Here is a 22664-nt window from a genome sequence, read left to right as displayed (position 1 = left end):
GATTTCAAGATGATTAAATGAATGTGACGACAAATTTGTTCTTTATATACATAATACATATAAAGTTGTTAGGGAATGCCAAATTCTAAATAGTGAAATAATTAGATAAAATTAGTGGGTTCGGCTTCATTTCTTGACGGCCACTTTACTGTAATATTGGGTTTTGGTGGTTTGTGCTTGTAGTTGTACTATCTTAATCGTTAGGATAGCCAAATAATGTTTCACATTTTCAATTACTTACGGATTTTTTGGCAAATTGGTGTTTATTAGCAAAATAATTAGGGAAATGGGGTTGGTTTGAAAATATTTAGACTTGTGGTGTCCACGCGTCGCTTTTTTTTTTTTCCAATTTTTAGGCAAAGCCGCTAAGTTTCTTAGCGGCTTACTATTTTTTTTTTTTTTTTTTTTTTTTTTTAAAAAAAAAAAAAAAAAAAAAAAGTGAATAGTAAAGCCGCTAAGAATCTTAGCGGCTTTACTATTCATTTTTTTTTCAAAAACCGTCACCTTCTAACACCGATGATGATTACTATTTTAAAATGAATACCACCAAAGCCGCTAAGAAAGTTAGCGGCTTCCTTATTTATCTATTTTTCATAAGCTTATGACATTTATTATCAAAAAAATGACAGAGACAAAGCCGCTAAGAAACTTAGCGGCTTTGCCTAAAAATTGAAAAAAAAAATGAAACTGATGACGTGGACACCATAAGTCTAAATATTTTCAAACCAACCCCATTTCCCTAATTATTTTGCTAATAAACACCAATTTGCCAAAAAATTCATTACTAAATCCATAACAAATTACAATTAGGAAGGTTACGAAAAACATAGTTCAACTAATTTGTAGCTCTTGTTCAATTCCATGAGTAGGGCGGTTCAGTGGATCGGGACGGGTTGGGAGGTTGCAGCCCAGGCACGGCCTCAACATGAGACCGGTCTGAGCTGCACCAAGCCGTGCCAGCTTCTTCTAACTCGATCCCAGCGCCCACTGAGTAGCGGGCTACAACGGGCCGAGCTGGGTCACCTTTGTTTTTTTTTTTTTAGTGTTGGGATTGGGCTGGGCCACGAAAAATGCGGCACTAGCCAGGCTCGAAGGGATGAGCGGGCTGTGTCTAGACCACAGGCTGGTCGGGCTAACAAAATTTGGCCCATTGGTACGGGCTGGGCCGAGTTGGCATGTACCGTTGAACAACCCTATGTATAGATGTATAGTATCTTGGAGTGGTAGGGACATGTCCTGAACTTATTAACGAAGGCGAAAAATTTCAGCCGAAAAAACGAATAATGGCAGAGTAGCCAAATCGTGCCTGGGCACGACCACGACGCGAGCACGGGGAACAATACGGGCCGGCCCGACCATGACACAGCGGGCGAAGTAGTGGGCCACGGCGCGTTAGAGGGGAAAATGCGCGTATCTAGGCACGGCAAGGCCCGAAAGCACAATTAACCGTGCATCGGCCAAGAACAACGCCTGGGCACGACGGGCCGAGACCCAGACCGGTACAGCAAGGCCCATTGCCAACTCTAGATAAGGGCATTAGTAATAGACAAACCTCCAAGAGGGTTGTTCTCATGCCACATAACCTAATATACAAACTCATTTACCTACAAACTCCCTACCAACAACAAATAAACCTCTTCAAGGTTTATATCATGGCCCACTATACTTTTTCTCCTCTCACATTCTCTCACCACAAACCTGGTTACTAATTTGTAACCCCTCTCATCCATGAACCTCAACACTCATCACCAACAATAGAAGGTTTGTTGACAAACCTCTAAAATGATGGACATGTCATCCTACAAACCTCTTGATGAACCTCTATTGCTAATGCCCTAATGCTCCCTCCAATTTCATTTATTGTTCCTCTTTCCTTTTTCATCCTTTTTCCTTATTGTTCCCCCATTCCTTTTTTGGACAACTTTGTGTGGTCCAAAATCAATTTGATGTGGGTCATGTGTATTGTGTGGTTCAAATTGATTCCCTTATTTCTAATGCCAAAAAGAAAGGGGAGTAATAAATGAAATTGGAGGGAGTAGTATATAAGGTAACACAAAATCTCATTGAAGACGGCGATATCCGTCACAAGCTTGTGACGGATACCATTTCCTCTCACAAAATACCCATGAGAGGTGAGTGGGGGAGCACATGGGGGTGCCCCACCTTGTCCTCTCTCCCTTTTTGTGAGAGGTCTTCAGCTTGTGACGGGATTAGCCCGTCACAAGCAAGACGCTTTGATAAGGTAAACCCAAATTTTTTTGACAACTATAACTAAAAACTTTTAAATTTTTATTGTCGAGTAAGCGCTCTAGTCCCTACTAACCCCCAGCTCTGGCCATAATTTTAAGGGGGCTGATTTATATCGACGACGTTTTAGTAAATATCGACGACGTTTTTCAAAAAAAAGACGATAACTGTCCTTCCACTCATTCAACACTTTCTCTCTCTAAAAAATTTCCTCTCAAATTCAACTAAAAATCAACTAAATTAAAAAAACAACAACAACAATTAACAACATGACGGATCCCGAATTACCGGTACTTCAACAACTTAATCTTCATCATTTGGTTAATTTTTATTTTTTTTGCGCACCGTTAAATCTAATCGATAATTGATTTACGTCACGTATTAACTTAGTAATAGCAAACATTGCGATTTTTCTACGTAAATCTGAAATTTGTACCCCAAGGTTGAACCATGGACCAAACTTTAAGATCTAACGTTCAGCCATGGACCAAAGTTGGAAACCAACGTTTGCCATGGTCCAAACGTGGGAAACCAACGTTGGCCGTGGTCAAAACTTTGGAATCCCACGTTTGACCACGGAGATTTTTTTTTTTTTTTAATTTTTTTATTAAAAAAAAAAAAAAAAATCACCATGGTCAAACATGGGATTCCAACGTTTGACCATGGCCAAACAACCAAACCCAACGTTTGTCCATGGGCAAACGGCCAAAATCATCGTTCCTCCATGGCCAAACGTCCAAAATTCACGTTTCACCATGGATGAAACAACCAATTCCCATGTTTCATCCATGGTGTCCCCTTCCCCATTTTTTTCGACTCAAATTCGACACCAACAACATTATTCGACATATAATTGACCTATTTTACGCAAACAACTATGCAATTACAACTAATTAGCAAAAGATTGACAACAAAAACAAAAATACAATTACAATAATACAAACAACAATCTTTCATTCAAAACTAATTCAATAAAGTTTAATAAAATCTAAAATAATCAAAACAAATTCAATTAACTAGCCAAATCGAAGCATATAATCAATTAAAACTAACAAATAAAGTCATATAATCTATTAACAACAACAATAAACGATTTAATTTCAATTACAAAGCTAATTTAAAAAAAAAAAAAACTAATTTAAACGGCAGTGGCGGCGTGTGGTGGCGGCGTGGTACTGGTGGCGTGTGGTGGCGGCGTGTGGTGGAGGCGTGTTGGTAGGAGGTGGTGATGGTGTTTGATGTTGGGAATATTTGGGGATTTTTGGACTTAGAGAGAAAAGAAGAGAGTTAGTGAGATGTGAAGGGCAAAATTGTCTTTCGGAATGAAAACGTCGTCGATGTTTACTAAAACGTCGTCGATATTTACGAATTGGGAATTTTAAGCCGGAGGAGTGGAGGGGTCCGACGTTGCTATTCATTGTCCCTCATTCGATTGTGTCGAAGATTATGTGGGCTTTCTAATCACCTATCACGTAATGGGCCAGGCTTGTGGATGTGTGAATATTAATCATTGCTGTATTTCATGTGTCCCAAATTCAATTTGGTTGTTCGAATTAGAAAAAAACACAACTATGGACCATGCGCTCGATTTGGATTCGTAAGACCCGGTATAACGACAGTGCCGTCAAGTGATACCCAATTTCGACATCACTCTCTCACTGGATCTTATGTAGGCCTATTATTTTAGTGATTCCTTACATATTATGGCATACACAAATTGTTGTGTAGGACCATTTTATGCTTAAGACCAACCCAATAACACAAAGCCCAAGTAAATTAGTGAATATAATTGTACAAAAATATTTTATTTTGATAACCTAATAATTTATTTTGATAATTTGTGCATTTAAATATGTTGGTTTTCATTATAAGATATCGGGTTATCAAGATAAAATCAAAATATACATAAAATTACATATTATTTATGGGCTATTATCCTTTTAGGCAAGTTCTATGTTATAGGACGGTCTTATAGGATAGTTGTTGTATTGCATATGAAAAGGTCGTATCAGGACCAGGACTAACTGGTGGCATCATTTCATTTCATGTTTTGAATCTTAATTGGATTTTATGGTACCGTTAAATTGTGGTTGGATAAAACTTTGTTTATATGAAAACGTATCCAAATTGAATCAAGTATGTCATTTAGATTTGGATTAATTATAAGGAAAATATTCAATAATCCAACTTGAATCTACATTAAATGTTGGTTCAGAAATTTCAGTTCGAATTCTTATATTTTTTTAGAAATGGGAGTTTTAATGCCGTAATCTAAGTACAAATCATGGCAAATGACTCCTTCTTTTTCCTTAGTCTTTGTGCTAAAATTAAAAGTAAACAAATGACGGAGACGAAGAGAATATATAGTAATAAACTGTTCAGTCAACGGTGTTATGGGAAGTATTAGTAAAGTTAATCGAGCATGTGATGGACGCTTAGGTAATTAAACATGTTTTTGGTAAGTAAGACAGTGGGCTGTTAGATAAGCCGGATACGCATCACATGCATCAAACCAACGCCATTTCTTTCTCCCCTAACCACTACTTAGTACTTAGTACTACTTACACATCCATTTCTAACTTTCGAATCTTTTATAAGACGGTTTACATGTAAAATATATTCTAATACAAATAACCCATACATACAAAAAGATAATTATTAAAATAAAGGATTTATTCTGCGACATTCTTATTCTTATAATATGTATGTAGATTTAATGACTTTAACAAGAATTTATGCGGGTTTTAAATCTCTTTTAACTATTAAATCATACTTCCTCCATTTCATTCAATTCCATACATTTGCCTTTTTGAACACTATTCACAAGTAGGGAGAATTTTCGATACAACTTCTAATATATAGCAAAAAATATAGTCATGTGAGATCTTGTTTTAATTGTCTTACCGAGTACATTGTAAATAACAAATTTTTATAATTTTTACTAATATGTAACTAAAGATATGAACAAAAGAAAATGAGCATTGATATACGTGTATAAAGCAAATGTATGGAATTGAATGAAATGGAGGAAGTATAATTTACACATTTTTTTTCGTAATTATCTACAACATTGTTTTTGTCTAACTAAATAATTATATAAGTACTCGTACATTAACACAAGTATGTCAAATAGAATACATATTTAATCGAATTTTGAACCGAGTTGAAAATTAATAAACTTATAAATCAATCCAGACCTAAAACAAATCGTGTACTATACACCTAAATTGACAATATAGATAACAATAAGATCAATTTGACTTGGAAGTAATTATATCTTCACTACTTGAAATAAAACAATAATACTCCATTTATCTATTTAAATCATTTATTTACGTCTGTCTAATTAAAATATTACTCAGAACGAATATAAACGGGTCTTTGTTTAACGTGACGGCACGACGGGTAATAACTAAAAGCTCTCACCAACACAATGTATTTGGTCTAGGGTTGTAATCGTCTAGAAGATGAATTATATCCTTGTACTTGTAGTCTTTTTATTTTTTTTCCAAACATTTTTTCCAAGTTTTCCCATTTTTATTTAGAAAAAGGACAAATTCAACTACCAGTAAAGATGCAATACGTTGTGAAGACTAGTAAGAGACAAACGACAAAACAAAAAAAAAAAAAAAAAAAAAAGGTGGGTCCATGCACGTATGCATGGCAAATTGGTAGATTGCTACAAAAAGTTGCACGAGGTTTTGGTTGTTAGAGCGGCCACTCTCAGTTTCTACGTCAAAGAAATTTTTTGAATGCAATTAAAAAAAAATCTTGTAACACGGCTTGCTTGTAACCTCTTACAATCCTCTCTACTTGTTTTCCACTTGCCCCTTTGTCTCCCGTCATAAGCTTATGACGGATTTTAACTGTCACAAATGAAAATTTGTATTCTTGTAAAGACGGTTATATCCGGCTTAAATAATACTTCCTCTTATTCCGAATAAGTGTCTCATTTGGACAATGACACGAAAATTAAGGAATATAGTTAAAATAATGAAAATTATTGTATAGGGGTAAGAATATATGAGTTAAATAATGAAAAGTATTGAATATGATGGGTTATGTGTGGTTGGGTAGTAAATAAAGAAAAGAGTTAAGGGTAGGAAAGTAAAAACCATGCCCAAATATGGCAAATGAGACAGTTATGTGAATAGACGAAAATGGTAAATGGGACAGTTATTTAGAATAGGAGGGAGTAATACGGATTAAATAGATTGATAAGATAAAAAAAATGGGATGATAAATTTTTGTCCCATCTAACTAGGAGTAATATTTAACCCGATTTTATATTTAAGACAGATATAACCGTCTTAAAGGAGACAAATTGGTCAACTAATAACGAGGTCAACTTTCTATAAGATTTGTTACTCCATATTTTAGCTCTTGAGTGTCTTAGATTACCTCATCAGTTCCATTCGTTGTGTACATTTATTATCAAAATATATGAAAAATTTAACAAAATATATAAATATAAGAAGTACGGAATAAAATCATCGGCTTATATTGAATTTTGATATCACCTCTCACATTTAGTTTCTCCTACTTAAGAAAATCTTCCTTTTCACTTTTTAAGATCAAAGTTAAAAAAATTGACTTAAACAAGTGTTAAAATATTAAAAACTACACTCCAAAGAATAACATGACCATAAAATATTTAATCCATCATAAAAAAAGATTTTCACAAAAATATTTGTTAAACAAAAAAATAGTACAGGGTATATAAATGGAGATAAATGGAGAATTTATTTTGAGTTAGAGGAAGTATATGGTTTATGGTATTTCTCCATTTTATAAGACCTACATTTTATATATTATATTACTTCCACTACATTAAATGTTATGATTATTTACACATTATTAGGTGTATTTTTTTTCTATCGAAACCATATTTTAGTAAAACATTATTTTATAGCAAAATGTACAAATATTAGAAGGTTGGACTACTTCACCAATAGGTCTTGGTATAGACGGGTGAGGCGAATAGACGGGTAAAGACCTCTAATAAAATGGGTAGGAGGGACAAGGTGGGGCACTCCCCATGTGCTTCCCATTTTATGGCAAATGGGTATTTTGTGAGGGAAAGTGGTATCCGTCTATACGTATAGACGGATAGTGTCCGTCTATAATGAGAATTTGTGCTACTTCACCCTGATTGCCTGGCCATCTTGAGTAGTCTCGGTGAATTCTTTATCCTTCTATTTTATAGTAAAATGTACAAATATTAGCAAAATGTATCATAATGATTATTAGCAAAATGTACAAATATTAGCAAAATGTATCATAATGTTATATTCCCTCTGCCCGGTAATTTACCTATTCTATTTTGAGTGTCTCAGTGAATTCTTTATCCTTCTATTTTAGGAATGTTTTTGACGAGAAATTTGATCATCCTAACTCAAATCTTGCCCACTTATCATCTTATAACTATCCCCCTCTTTCCTTAGTCTTTGTGTGATTGTGTCAAAACCAAAAGTAAACAAATAACCAGGACGGATGAAGTATTTGTTTATATAATTAGAGTTAAGACCGTCTTAGTTTAAACAACTTACATCACTCCTCCTATATGTTTTTACTTTAAAATCAGTTACGGAGTATGATTTATTAATATCGTTAACTTAAGACGACTTCTAACAATAATTTATGTTTAGAACTTTTAACTTAATATTAAAAAGTCATATGACTGATATCGAAGTAGCACAAAATTTAGGAAAAAAGGTACCGGTGGGACCCTACAATCGATCACCAGGTGACACTTTCCATCGTCATCCTCCTTATATATATGAACTTCGCCCAACGTACCGTGTAATATTTCACATGCATTGCTCATTTATTTTATTGTTAACGTAAAAATATAACATAATTTCATACAATCAAAATTATATTTTATACAACATATTTATATAGTAAATTATATAAGTTACGATTAAAAATGGTCGCTGAGAAACCAAAAACATTGACGGGATTAGAGGGGTCGGATAAATTGAACCCGAACTTCATTAGGGACGAAGAAGAACGTCCAAAAGTGGCATATAATAATTTTAGCAATGATATTCCGGTGATTTCGCTAGCCGGAATAGATGACGGAGAAAAAGGTGAAATATGTCGAAAAATTGTTGAGGCATGTGAAGAATGGGGGATATTTCAAGTGATTGATCATGGTATTAGTGAACAACTTATTGAAGATATGACTCGCTTGGCTCGTGAATTTTTCGCTCTTTCGCCGGAGGAAAAGCTCCGGTTTGATATGTCCGGCGGGAAGAAGGGTGGGTTTATCGTCTCAAGTCATCTTCAGGTTAGTTTTAATTTATTTTGGCTACTTAATTAATTAATTAATTGTATATATATTTGTTGTTATGTATTTTCATCATGTTTGTTATCTTAATAAATTCCACCTATAATATTGTTGAGTCAAAATAGTGCGAGTAATGAAGTTTTCCGTAAAACGGTTTTATTTAATTACTAAAAATACTATTATCCTTCCATATATATTATGGTAGTTATTTAAAAAACCTAAGTGCATGATAATATGAAAATGTAAACTATTACTTCTGATGTGGTAAAAGCCTTTTTATTACTTTAATTCGTACTCCCTCTGTCTCAGTTAATAATTTTCAGTTATTTTATTTTGTGAAAAGCAAATCAAGCAAATGTAAACTATTAACTGGATGGAGGAAGTAGTAGTGTTATGTCCATCGATTTATGTATTACTCGTAGAAAGCCGAGTTGGCCACCTTTAGTGTTTAATGAAACTAAACGATAAATCATTTTCTTTGGTTAGTGTTATATCTAAAAAAATCGAATAAAATTATAAACTCTCTTCACAACAAATATTATCAGCCCTACTTATTACCGCGTCTTTGCATTAAACCTTAATATAATTAATTTAATCGTAAAAATGTTGCTAAATACACACTTGATAATTTTACAAGAGTGCATTATTATAATGTACTCCCTCTATTTTTCTATATATGACTTTCTCACATTTCGAGACATACACTTCTCTCTTCAATATTTCTCAAATTATATGTTTAAATATAGTGATATGTATACTCATATGAAAAGGTTTTTCATAATAAATTTAATGGTATAATTTTTATAATTTTTTACCAATATATTTTTGTAAATATTAAAGTCAAAGGCTCGCCTCGAAAAAGCAAAACGTCATATATTAAAAAAATGGAGGGAGTACTCTATATCTATATATTTTTTCATGTTCTATATCTGTATATTTTTCCATGTTAACTGATTCCGAATCATTTTACGACAAAACTATTATTGCCCAATCAGGGTGAAGTAGTCCAAGATTGGAGGGAAATAGTGACGTATTTCTCATACCCAATGAAGTCAAGAGACTACTCAAGATGGCCAGACAAACCAGAAGGTTGGAATAAAGTAACAGAAGAATATAGCAACAAGTTAATGGGCCTGGCCTGCAAGCTTTTAGGAGTCTTATCCGAAGCTATGGGCCTCGAGTCCGAAGCACTGACCGAGGCCTGTGTTGAAATGGACCAAAAGATTGTGGTTAATTACTACCCGAAATGTCCTCAGCCGGACCTGACCCTTGGGCTTAAGCGCCATACCGACCCGGGCACCATAACCTTACTTCTTCAGGACCAGGTCGGTGGGCTCCAGGCTACGCGCGATGGTGGTAAGACTTGGATCACGGTCCAGCCTGTTCCCGGTGCCTTTGTTGTTAATCTTGGTGACCATGGTCATGTGAGTTATTCTTACAAATATTTTTTCAAATTCGCATTTAATCCTAACTAGTTTAGACGCCGTGTATTATATGCACGGTATTTAAAGTTTTAATATTTTTATAAAATTATTTATATAATATTGATATTTTAGGAGTAATTGTTTACATTTGTCATTATTATATTTTGCTTGGATAAATAAAAGTTAGAACTGAAAATTAGTTAAGAAAATTGAGTCATGAGTTAAAATATATTCTAATGAAAATATTTTTATAGCATAAAACTAATGAGTTTCAATTTATATTTTTTTTTTTTTCAATTTTCTTTGTCACGAAAGTAATAACAACGATCGTTTTATACAGAATATGGGTCAACTCATCATCTAATAATAGGAATAATAAAAGATTTAGCAATTTATACTTTTATATCAAATTTTTTATGTTAATTAAAATAATATAGTTTAGAGTTTAATGAAAAGATTATAATTTGATGAAAAGATTAATTTTAATAAAAATATAATAGATTAATTAAATTGTCATTGTTAGTTTCCTTATTTAGTGAATGAATATAATTATATCATTAGTTTCCTTTTTTAAGAATATGCTTTTTGGCGGGAAAATGATAGAGTTCGCCTATTCATTTAGTAAATAGGGGATTTGATATTTATTAGATTTTCTATTAGTTGGATCCGAAATCACCCTTTATGAAAATGACTCAAATTGCCTAAAATGGCTTATTTGAATTAAACTTACGTAATTGCCTGAAATGACTTATTTGAATCAAACGTACGTTAATTGAAATACGGTACAAAATGATCAAACACGGTAAAAAATAAATTGATCCGAATGACCTGTTTGTTCGATCAACTAGTTCAACCATCACATACATTAAAACGAGTTTGAAAATATGGGTCGCGTGCATGATTTTTCTCTTGATATTAATTTCGTACATGATTATGTGACATGAAATTGACTAATTGTTGTTGTACAATTTAACATTGGTTCCTTAATTGATTTGGACCGTGAAGCGATATAGCGAAAATGACAAGGGATAATTTAGTCCATGATGAAAAATCCAAATTTTGTGCCCTAAGATTTTAAGGCATGTTACTGTTAGTCCTGTTTTTTACGTCCATGAAAATTACAGCTTTTAATTATGTCCCTTAATTAACTAGCAACTTTTAATTGACTCGAGTTTAATGTGAATTTGGAACATGGCCGAAGTTTTTAAGCAATGGGAGATTTAAGAATGCGGACCACCAGGCAGTGGTGAACTCGGAAACAAGCAGATTGTCGATTGCAACATTTCAAAACCCGGCTCCAGAGGCAACAGTGTACCCGTTGGCAGTACGAGAAGGGGAGAAGCCGATAATGGAAGGGCCAATCACATTCGCGGAAATGTATAGGAGGAAAATGAGCAAAGATCTCGAGCTTGCTCGGATTAAGAAGCTTGCTAAGGAAGAAGAGCTAATTAAGGAGCCAGAGAAGGCCAAGTTTGAATCCAAGCCTATTGAACAAATCCTTGCTTAAGGACTTGATTATGGCTTCAAATTGAAGTTTAATTATTTATATTATATTATATATAAGTATGAAAATAAAAATTGTTATGTGTGTGCAAGGGGAACCAAGTTATGGTTATTGAGTGACTTAATTTAATGTGTGTGTGTCAAAATTTAAATTGCTCATAATTAATTGAAATTGCAAAATTATGGACTATTTTATGAGTTTTCATAATACCTTGTGTATTTCATAATAAAAATTACGGACTGCTGATTACATCCTAAAATATAAAAATGTTATTTTGTGCATATTGAAAAATATCAAGACATTTTTTTTGTTAATTAGTAGGGAAAAGTGGCGGAGGCATGAGCCATTTTCCAGAGTCCCGTGACATGAAAACGATTTTTTTTGTGTATATATTTTGCTGCTATTCTTGAGTAAAAGTAAAATAAATTTATTCGTAAAGAAATAGATATAATATTTTTTCTTGAGACCTTAAAAAGAAAATTTTGTGCATCCGCAACCGATCATATAGGATTAAAAAGAAGTCATGGGCTTTTTTCCTGGCTTTTGGTTTAACAGATTATGGGCTAGCCCAATTTAATATCATGAGTTATTATTGGGTTTTGGACTTGCTATCCAATTAGGGTTTTTAACTTCAGCCTTATGGCTAGCCCAAGTTTGAGTTGCAACCGGAGTTAGTTGGCAAGTTATTTTTTTTTGCAAGCAAAGGGAGAATCCCTCTCCCAGCTACCAGCCCCAGCTTCATCGGGGTTGCCCCACGAAGGCCGACCAGGCTGATCCAAGGAGCGAGCAAACCCTCGGACACCCAGACACCGGCAAGCCCAGGGTCCACTTATTCAACGGGGTTTCCCCTCGAAAGCCGAAATAACCACATGCGTTCCCCACAGTGGAATTTGAACCCAGGACCTCGCAATTCGCAGAATTTTCCACGCTTTGAGGGAGCCTGGAATCACCACTGGGCCACAAGCACTTGGTTAGTTGGCAAGTTATTTTTATTGTCAGTGATTTAGCAAGTTTGAGTAAATTTCTAAACAAGTTATAAAATAACGGATGGACGTAGGTCTCGGAGTAGAGGTTGAACCAATTTTTAAACATCGTCTTGTTTATTCATTTACTTTTACGTTCATTCACCTTTGCTTATTTCTTGTTAATCTCCAAATGCGCATTACCGAGCATGGATTTATTTATGACCATTTGTCATTTAATAACAATACCTATAACAGTTAGTCTTGTTATAGACGGATATATCCATCTATAGCTAAAGACGGGTCAAATAGCTTTAAAGTGGTGACATTTTTTGCCCCCACCACCCTACTTGTTGCTTGTCCTATTAGAATGTGGTATTGTATTTGACCCGTCTTTAATTATAAACGGATATGTGCCGTCTATAACGAGATTTTATGTACCTATAAATAGACCTCTTCTCTCTTCTTAGTCTTTGGCTAAAATAAAAGGTAAATAAACGATTAAAATAAAAGACTATTTAATTAGGTGTGTCGTGTGAGTGTGTGAGTGTGTGACATAGGATACTCAAGAGTCAAGACTGTCAATAATTATTACTCGTACTAAATAAGTACGATTAATATGTTACGAGTAGTAGTGCGGAGTACTATGTACTATGTTGTAACACTGCTTGAGAAGTCTAGATCTATACAACTAACACCGGACACGTATTAACCTCACTAGTAGTAATAAAACGCACTTTTGCTTTGTGTCTTTTGGATTTTTGTGTTTTTAATTAAATGGTAATCTCTACATATGAACATTTAGATTAACTTATAAGGGCTTAAGAGGTTTTATGTTCGAACTCTGTAAATATAGCAGTGTTAAAGTCCACGAGGAAGAACTTTATCGACCTAATAGTCCTACCCGGAAAAAAATTGTAATCTCTGTAATCATTTTCTTGAACCATTTTTTTTATAAGACGATCTCTTAACAATGTTTATATAACATTCCTCAAATAATTAAGGTAGTTATCTATTTATTTTAATGTATTTAATAGCAGACCTCACACAACAGGAAACAGTCTCTCAAAAGGATCTACTATTCTTTCTCAAAAAAAAAGGATCTACTAATCGACGTAAATATATGTTCAGTTTCTTTTGTAGCAAAAGACCGTAATTTTCTACACGATTTTGCGCATATAACATAAAACAACAAATAAGATGAAGACAACTGTATAATACCGTTATCGTTCTGATTTATTCCCGCGTTATCTTATAACGTACGAGTAAGAGATAGCTGTACACGCTGATTTTGTAATCTCCAACATAAAATATTCCACGCAACCAGTTAACAAAAATCAAAGGAATAAATGAGAATATTTTTTACGCAGCTTTCAATTTAAAGGAAATATTACGTCAGTAGAATTAATGACCACGAAATTCAAACATGCATATTGTTTGCATAAATTTGTGTGTAAAGATGTCATTGAAGAGGGGCGGTGGTGGATATAGGTTCTCCGTATTTATATTCACCAAGAAAAGTTTGTATCCATACCCGCCCCACTGTCTATGGCGGATACAAATTTTCAAGATCTTACCCACCCCCAACGGGTGAATATATAAAACCGTCCTGCATCACTTACCCATTAACCCGGTATACCATAATTTTGTTCGATAATTTTTTTCGCAAAAGTTGTTTTACCCACTATTAATTTCCAATTTTTTTAAATTTATTTTTATAATTTTAGTTTTTTACCAAATAAGTAGTAAAAAAAAACTTTATAAAATAGCTACTATTAACATTATATCTTAATTATAATAAAATAAGAATTATTAGATGTCATTACAATAAGGTCCTGGTCTTTTCGCCTGAAAAGAGTTGAATTGAACAGAATAGAGCTGAGTTGAATTAAATTGAATTAAATGAAGATAAACTGAATGGAACTGAAATAAGAGTTAATTTGAATAGATATAAGCTGAACTGAGTTGAATTGAATTGAATAAAGTTGAGCTAAACTTAATTGAGCTGAAATTAATCGGGAAAAAACCAGGCCCAAAAACGACTTTGTGAATTGTGATACGTAACATAGTTACATAACTAACATTTTAGCATTGTGATACGTAACATAATTACATAACTAACATTTTAGCCGCAAACGTAACAAATAACCAAACAGTTGAAGTCACGCAAATGGAATATTTGATAAAGTGATTTGAATGATATTATATACGAGGTTTTAAGATTTGTTTGCTTCAATTGTGTATCTAACAATGTATACAACATCTAAAGTAAACGTGCACATTTTAGTCATCTTGAAGTCGTGACATAATAATTAGGTTTATAATAGTTAGCTTTATGTAGTGGTGGAGTCAGGATTTTTGGTTAGGTGGCGGAAAATTTCATTGAGGATAAACTGGTGATAACATAAAGTAAACCTCAAAAATTTTAATTAAAAAATTCAAAATTTTCAATGTACTGTGTGTAAAATGTCAAACCTCGGAAATACCGCATATTATTTTTCGATTATTTTTCCATATTATTTGAGAAAATATCCAAACCGACTACCGCGTGACTTGTAGAGTTTGGAGTGGCTCGTTGAGTGCTAAGATAACCACACACCTGTCTGATTTGGCAAAAACACATGTACAAAATATCATCAGCTTATAATTGCAATTCCAATTGAATTGAATTCTCTTCCAACTAAGCCCTACCTCGTGAACTATGTGCAACATCTACTATACATGGCCTACGTGGCTATGTCGACTCTTAATTTATGGCCCTTGTTCGAGTTGGTCTTTGTTAACGAGTGACTGAAGACAATGATAAGCTCATATCAACTGCAAAGCGTCTTGCTTGTCCGTCACAAGCTGAAGACCTCTCATAAAAAGGGAGAGGGGATAAGGTGGGGCACCCCCATGTGCTCCCTCACTCACCTCTCATGGGTATTTTGTGAGAGGAAATGGTATCCGTCACAAGCTTGTGACGGATATCGTCGTCTTCAATGAGATTTTGTGTATCAACTGATACTCAATTTCAGTATTACTCACTTACATACTTCCGTATATAATAAGAAAGATTTTATATTATGGAGAGAGAAATGTGTAGGGTTTTATACACTTACGGAGTATATTTTACTTGTGAGAGGGTGATACCGAAACTCAGAATCACTAGGTTGTATTATCTCATTTTTTTTTGTTTGGGATCGAATTATATATCTTTTTTTTTACCTATCATTCACATATTTTAACACATAATTTTTCTTTTTGTATTCAGTTCTTTAAAAATATAAGAATAAATATTAGTATAAAATATATATACCAATATTAAACTCTATTCATAAGTAATTTAATGGTACAAGTTTTATAAATTTTAAACTAATACGAATTGAAATTAAAAGTTCCCATAATTAAGTCATATGTTATTGTCATCCACTAGACTAGTTCAACATAGGATAACTAACTAGTCTTGTCTTGCAAAGGGTAGAATATTTACCTATGCAACACAAATAGATGACATCAAAGACTTCCAATTTCCGATCTTTCCTTGGACTAGTATATAGAGTACAAATTGACTACTGTTGACTAATCAGCTTGCCGACTTTAATTAATTAATTAAACTCACATTGGACTATTTAGTTTTTAACTGTACTACTTATTTAGTTATTTTCATGAATAGTTTATTTATCAATTAAAGTATTTACTACGGAGTACTAGTAATATACTTAGAACATAACTTGGTTATGTGATCGAAGACGTGAACGGATCACTAAAGTTAACATTGTGATGAGTGGTGAGTGGTGAGTCTTGAGTCCAGTGACCCTTAAGGATCTATGCATCACTTTAACATCATAATTATAGGTCAATAGGTGTCAAATTTTTATTGAAAATACTTTTAAAAAGGAATCTAGTTAATTCCAATAACAATTTTACGCAACTTTTTCTCTGATAGGAAATAAAAGAAAATATTATCGAAATAATGTGTGATGAGATATAAAGAGGAAATAATATCCCCTTTATGCCGGTCATTAGTTTACGTATTTCATTTTGAGGTGTCTCAGCAAATTATTTACCTTTCTATTTTGAGAGAATGCATTTGATGAGCAATTTGATATTTCACAGTTCACACTCAATTTGGTTCACCTGTCATCCAATAATTGACCTCTTTATCTTTCCTTAGTATTTGTGGCAAAACCAAAGGTAAACAAATGACCGTAACGGAAGGAGTTCAAAAACAATAGATAGAGATGCAATACAAGTTGTATGTTTTTTTTTGGGGGGGGGGGGAGTTCAAAACAAATCCATGCGTGTTGATTCAAAGCGGACAACATTACATGACGCCTGACGGCAGTGATGGAGTCAGGAATTGCGCTTAGAGGGGGCGAAAATTTTTAGGGGGACTAGATGAGTACTAATATAATGTACACTAGAAAAAAGTTCGAAAAAATTAACTAAAAACTTTGAATATCTCAACCGTCAGGAAAGACGGCCCCCTGCTAACCCCCTTAATTCCACCACTATATGGTGGAGTGATGAAGGCGGCAGTCCCAACAGATTTCATGCATGCAATTAATAATAGCGTATGTAGCTTGTATTGTGAACACAAGGATGAGTTGTACAACTAGAAAAGGGGTCACGCGTTTAACGTTATTGTTCCTTTAACGGCTTGTTTAGCTTATTATTAGAGTCGTGTCTTAACTTGACTCGTTAAAAGTCGATGACTTTAAAACGTAAGTCTCTCTTTACAATGGAAGCAACAAATTCCAAATCTAAAGGAAACTTGCTATATACGGTGTACATCTTTCCAACTATTTTGGAATGTACGTTTGATACCGTACTATTTGATGGATATTAAAGGTTTCATTTATAGATTCTCTTTAAGGGTTAACAATGGTAGAGCAAGGGTTAGTTGCTTGGGAATTTTAGTTCCTTAACTAGAAAAATATTTCATTTATCGTCATTAATTATTTGTTGATCTATCTCATCATTTTATAATGTACTACTACGTATTAATCATTATCTACCTTTTAGCTTAAAAGTGAATTCTAATATACAAAATAATCGGTTCACTTACATTAAAAAGTTGTTACTAATAAAAGTGGTTCTTCTTTCTCCTTTTTCTTGCAGGAAAAAAACTTAAAAATAATCAGACGATTGAGATGGAGAACTTAATAACTTGCACTTAAAATTTTCTGGTTATTTCTTAAATTATTGAACGTTATCAGTTCCTTGTAAAATTTTCTATCTATGCTGAATCGTTCCTTCTCTTGAATTTTCGGTCATTAAATAACGTTGAGTTAGGTGCAACGGTAAACTCGAAAAGAGTTTGAATTGAACAAGAGTTGCTCTATTGCTCTACCATGGTGTTGGACAATTTGTCAATCTAGCTCTAGGATCAAATAATCTAATTAAAATAGAGTGAGTGTAATGAAAACTTTTGAAATCATGTAGATTAAATCCTTATTAGTTTGATAATACAATAATAATAATAATGCCAAATATATAGTGCGTAGTTAGGTTTATTGACATGTACAATGTTGGACTAGTAGTGGAGAAGTAGTTCACACTTTGATTTGCATATGTGTGCTTGGATTTATTCTCAATGTTAACTACTCGTATACTATTGTAGTACAACATCAACAGAGCTAACCATAACTATTTAGGATCATTCTACCAAAAGATCCAAAGTTCTTTTGAAAGATCCAAAGTTCTTTTGAAGGACACCAATAATTGTATGCTTCATATTCACACTCTATTAGGAAAATACTCCGTAGTCCGTACTACTCCCTCCATCTTGAACTCCTCATCATTTATTCGTCTTTGGTTTAGACACAAAAATTAAGAAAAAAAATGAAAGGGTCAATTGTTGGATACAAATAAAATCCAACATCCAGTTGTATATTAACATTATTGTTGAGTTTATGGATTCAAGTACCTAAGAGGGGGAGGGGGTGAATTAGGTACTCTTTTAAAAATTTTAACTTCAACTTTATTGGATTAAAGTAAGTTAAGTGAACAAAAGAGATTTGAGGATACTTTGAATAATATTGAAAGATTGAACAAGTATCACAATGAATGTTTGCTGAAGTATGAAAGCAATAATCGTTTCGATCAGTATCTATTTGTCTCGATTTGTGGAGTATTATCTGAGACCAAATACGACAGATATGGTGAATATTTATTCTTCTAAGTTTAAGCGAAACAAAACAAACAAAGTTACAATGAATGTTTCTTTGAAGTATGAAAGCAACAATCGTTCGATCGTATCTATTTGTCTCGATTTGTGGAGTATTCTTGCACCAAATACGACAAGATGGTGAATTACTTCTAAGTTTAAGCTAAACAAAACAAACAAACAAAGTAAGAAAGCAGCGGAATTAAAGAGATAAACAATGAACACGAGTTTTTGAATTGGTTCGGCAAATACTAAAGTGCCTACGTCCAATCTACCTTTTTATTACTTTCCTTTAGTGATCTACTCCGACAACTAAAAGACCCTTGTAATAAAAGACGCCAACCTACTCCGGTTGCAAAGCTAGTACAAGAACTACTCCGTTCTATGACAAGCTAACTCGCAATCTACTCCGATTGCCAACTCACAACCTACTCCGGTTGTCAAGAGTAAAAGACTACTCCGTCCTAAACTCTTCTAACACACTTAAAATGTAAAGGATCAAGTTTCCACTAACACATTCTTAACAAAGAATAGAGGTGGACAACTTTTACAAGATCAACACTTTTAAGCACGAGAGTTTAGTATATAAAAGCAACAGTAGCCACGACTGTAGAAACTGAAAGACACTTGAAGACTTTTGAACGGTTTTGCAAAGACACGGTTTTAAACTCTTAAAACAATTTGCAAGGTTTGGAAAAATTAAATCAGAAAAGTCTTGGGGATTTATGAAGATAGGACACGGTATTTATAGAGGAGGTAGTGAAGGGGGTTGCTAGGGTTTTGAGGGGTCAAAGGTTTTGCATGTGAGGAGCAATGGTAGCCATTCAAAAGCTTGCACCAAAATGGAGTCTTTTGCATAGGTAAGAATAGAGAAAGAAGGATAGAAGAATACCCTTAAATGCTCATGTAAAATCAGAAGACAAAGAATGAAAAACAAGTCACAAGAGACAAGTTATCACCAAAATGGCAAAAAGCAACTTTTGTTTTCTTAAAAACCAAGGGATTGAATTTGCACAAAGAGGAAACATTTTGAATAATTCAAACCACTCTTCATTGGATACTACCTCCTTAATAAAATCAGATTTTTATCTTTGAAAATAAGAGTCACGAGAAAGCATTTGAAAGATAAAAAGATCTTCAAGTTCTTACGAGTCATGGCAAAGTCCACTCACTGCTTGTTTGTTGTTAAAGCAAATCATCCGGACTGCTTTCTATTACTCTACTATACTTAACTTTCTCACTTGTACATTAGATGACACTTGACTAATTACAAAGGGATGATTAACAACTTCAATACTTCTTAATCCAAGCTTGATTACGTCATTAGTCCTGAAAAGGTAAACTAAGATAGCACAAATCAAATGGGCATGTTATCATCAACATAAGGAACCCAACAAATTCCCCCTTTGATGATGACAAGCCCCAAACGAATGTATAAGCAATGTAAACACCTTAATTCAAGAGTTTTAACAAGTAATATCAAATGATGGAGAAGGGACAATATTACCTTACCAAGGGCAAAAACTAGAATCAAACTAACAAGACAATTTTACATTGTCTCAAACAAGAATCAAGCTAAGAAGGTTAGACAAGCCATTAGTTTAATCAATAAGCAAAGAGATTCAAAGCATGAGTTTACCTTTTCCCCCTCTTGACATCATCAAAAGGATAGGGATGTCACAAGCATTAGAGTGCAGATTTTTCACAAGAAAACACAAAAAGACACATGTAGATGTGACAAGGTAACAAGGTCAACATAAACAAAGATTAAGCATAGGCTAATCAAGGTTCAACAAAGCTAAATAGAGTTTAAAGTACACCACCAATTGTTCAAAATAACAAGTAATAAAACATAGTCTTAGAAAGGCACAACCACGGGTGGAACAAAATAGAGGGATACGGGTAAAAGGTTAAAGGGCCGAGAGGGACTGGAAAGGCTAAGGAGAGGAGGCTTGTTCACCATCCGAGCCACTACCCAACGGATCATCATCCACATTAGCATCTTCACCAACCTCTTTAGTTGACACAAGGGTGGAAATAATATCCACCTCACCACGGATGAGGTCCAAAGAGGAAGCAAGGGCCGAGATTGCTAAGTCCTTTTGACGAGCATCTTCCCTAATCCACGCACCCAACTCAGCCACGGCATTGAGCACGTCCCGCATAGTACCCGTATTTCCTTGACTAGATGACCCAACTTCCGGGTCCTTCTTAATTTTCACAGAAATTAACTCATCATTCTCAATTTTGATCAACATCTTCCCCATTTGCCCATCACTCATAGTATCACACATATCCAACGAACCCAAGCTAGTGTTCACCAACACCCCTTGTGCTTTGAGCACAACCGACAACCACATGCTATAGGGTAGGTAAATCACATGAGTAGAAGGTCGACGAAGCTTGGTCGAAATAAGATGAAAACGTTTGAACATTAACCCGACTAGGTTCACCTTCTTATGAGTAGCAATGTGATAGATTAAATATTGTAAAGCAATAGTTAGTTTTCCTCTATCACCCGACGGGTAAATTGACCTACAAAGCATATTGAAGATAATTCGAAGAGGAGGTGGGATTTGGGTGTTGCTCACGGGTCCGGGGGAGACAGTTTTGGGACAAACGGTTTGAGCAATGCTAAGAGGTGAGGCATATGGTAAGGCTACCCAAGTTTCGGAGGGGAGGTTGTCATAGCCTCCGACTGGAATATTAAGAGCAGTAGCGAAATCAGATTGAGTCAGTTTTAGAGGCTTACCGTTCACCTTAGTCAGTAACAAAATCACGGATTTATCAACCCGCACCGTTGCAAAGAATTGAATCACTTCACTCACAAATACCGGCTCACGCATTTCCAGTAATTTCTCCCAACCTTGAGCTAAAACCATATCACGGACAGAGTGGAAAGCCGGTGGCTCGAACCGATTTTGATTATACACCGAGGAGAGTGAATTGCTTTAATGTTCATCAACCTTTCACAATTTTTGTAAATGGAAGTAGGGAGGTCGAGACTCTCAAGGTGAGCCCAAACCATGGCTAGATCCCACTTCGAGGTTAGGGAGACCGGATCTGAAGGAGCGAGGTAAACAAGCTTTTTCTTAGAAGGTTTCGATTTTTTCTGGGTAGGTTCATTCGGATTTTCAATTGGGATATCATCAATGGGATTGTCAATGTTACTTTGTTCAACATTTTCTGAGATTGGGGGTAATTGTGAGGAGGAGGCTTTTTCTTTCCTTTTGTTGTTCTTCTTCGCCGGAGTCGAGTCAGACTCACCGGATTTCGACGGATTATCATTCAAGTCAAATTCGGTTTCATCTTCAACATCTTCAACCAAAACAGTAGCCGGTTCAGAGGAGGAGCTCGGAACAGCGGAGCTTTTCTTCCGACCACCACGAGTGCGTCGTCCTACCATTGTGGAGATGGGTGTGTCGTCGGATGATGGAGGGTCAGAGGGTTTTGGTGATGGTTGAGGGCTAGGTGGATCTGGGTTTGTTGAAGACGGGTTTGAGGTTTGTGGAGGAAAGGCGTAAGAAGTTTTGACAGGAGGCATGGTTGGAGTTGGTGATGTCGGTGGGTTGGATGTGACAGGTAGGGAGGTAATTTTTGTGGGTTTAATGGGTGTGTTAAATGATGTTTTTACCATGGTGGGTTAGGATAGGTGAGATATGAGGGAGTTGGATTTGGGAGATGGAGGGTTAGTGGGTTTAGGTAGTTTGGACGGTTAGGTGTAGATGGTGGGTTGTTAAATGATGTTTAATGGCCCATTAAATGATGTAGGAGAGGTGGTTGGCCCGACTTAAACAAATTCAATTACTCGAAATAAAAACGCAAGGTAGCATATAATAAACGTAAATTTAGATATGAGGTTGAGTGATTACCGACTCACAAATACGGTGTCAATTTTTGGTCTAATCATGAATTCAATGCACTTAGAACACTTAATAACATATATCCAAATTTAATTTAATCAATTAAGGAATTGTGTAAAATTCACACAAAAATCACATGCTATTAATTAACCCAATTTCTAATCTAAATTTCTCAAAATGTTCTCTTGCAAGTGGTTTAGTAAAAATATCGGCAATTTGAT

The 22664-nt window shown here is 34.6% G+C and overlaps 1 protein-coding gene across 1 annotated transcript; it reads left to right on the top strand.

Annotated features, from left to right (window-relative positions):
• The first annotated feature begins 8055 nt into the window (after window positions 1-8055).
• LOC141622378 (naringenin,2-oxoglutarate 3-dioxygenase) lies at window positions 8056-11656 on the top strand. Its single transcript, XM_074438417.1, has 3 exons — window positions 8056-8539; window positions 9535-9963; window positions 11165-11656. Exons 1-3 carry the CDS (start codon window positions 8177-8179, stop codon window positions 11468-11470), a joined length of 1098 nt encoding a protein of 365 aa, XP_074294518.1. The 5' UTR covers window positions 8056-8176; the 3' UTR covers window positions 11471-11656.
• Window positions 11657-22664: the final 11008 nt, after the last annotated feature.

This window comes from Silene latifolia, chromosome X, assembly GCF_048544455.1.
Source record: "Silene latifolia isolate original U9 population chromosome X, ASM4854445v1, whole genome shotgun sequence".
Lineage (NCBI taxonomy): Eukaryota > Viridiplantae > Streptophyta > Magnoliopsida > Caryophyllales > Caryophyllaceae > Silene > Silene latifolia.
The sequence above is the reverse complement of the archived record's forward strand: the minus strand, read 5'-3'. Positions and strand labels throughout refer to the sequence as shown.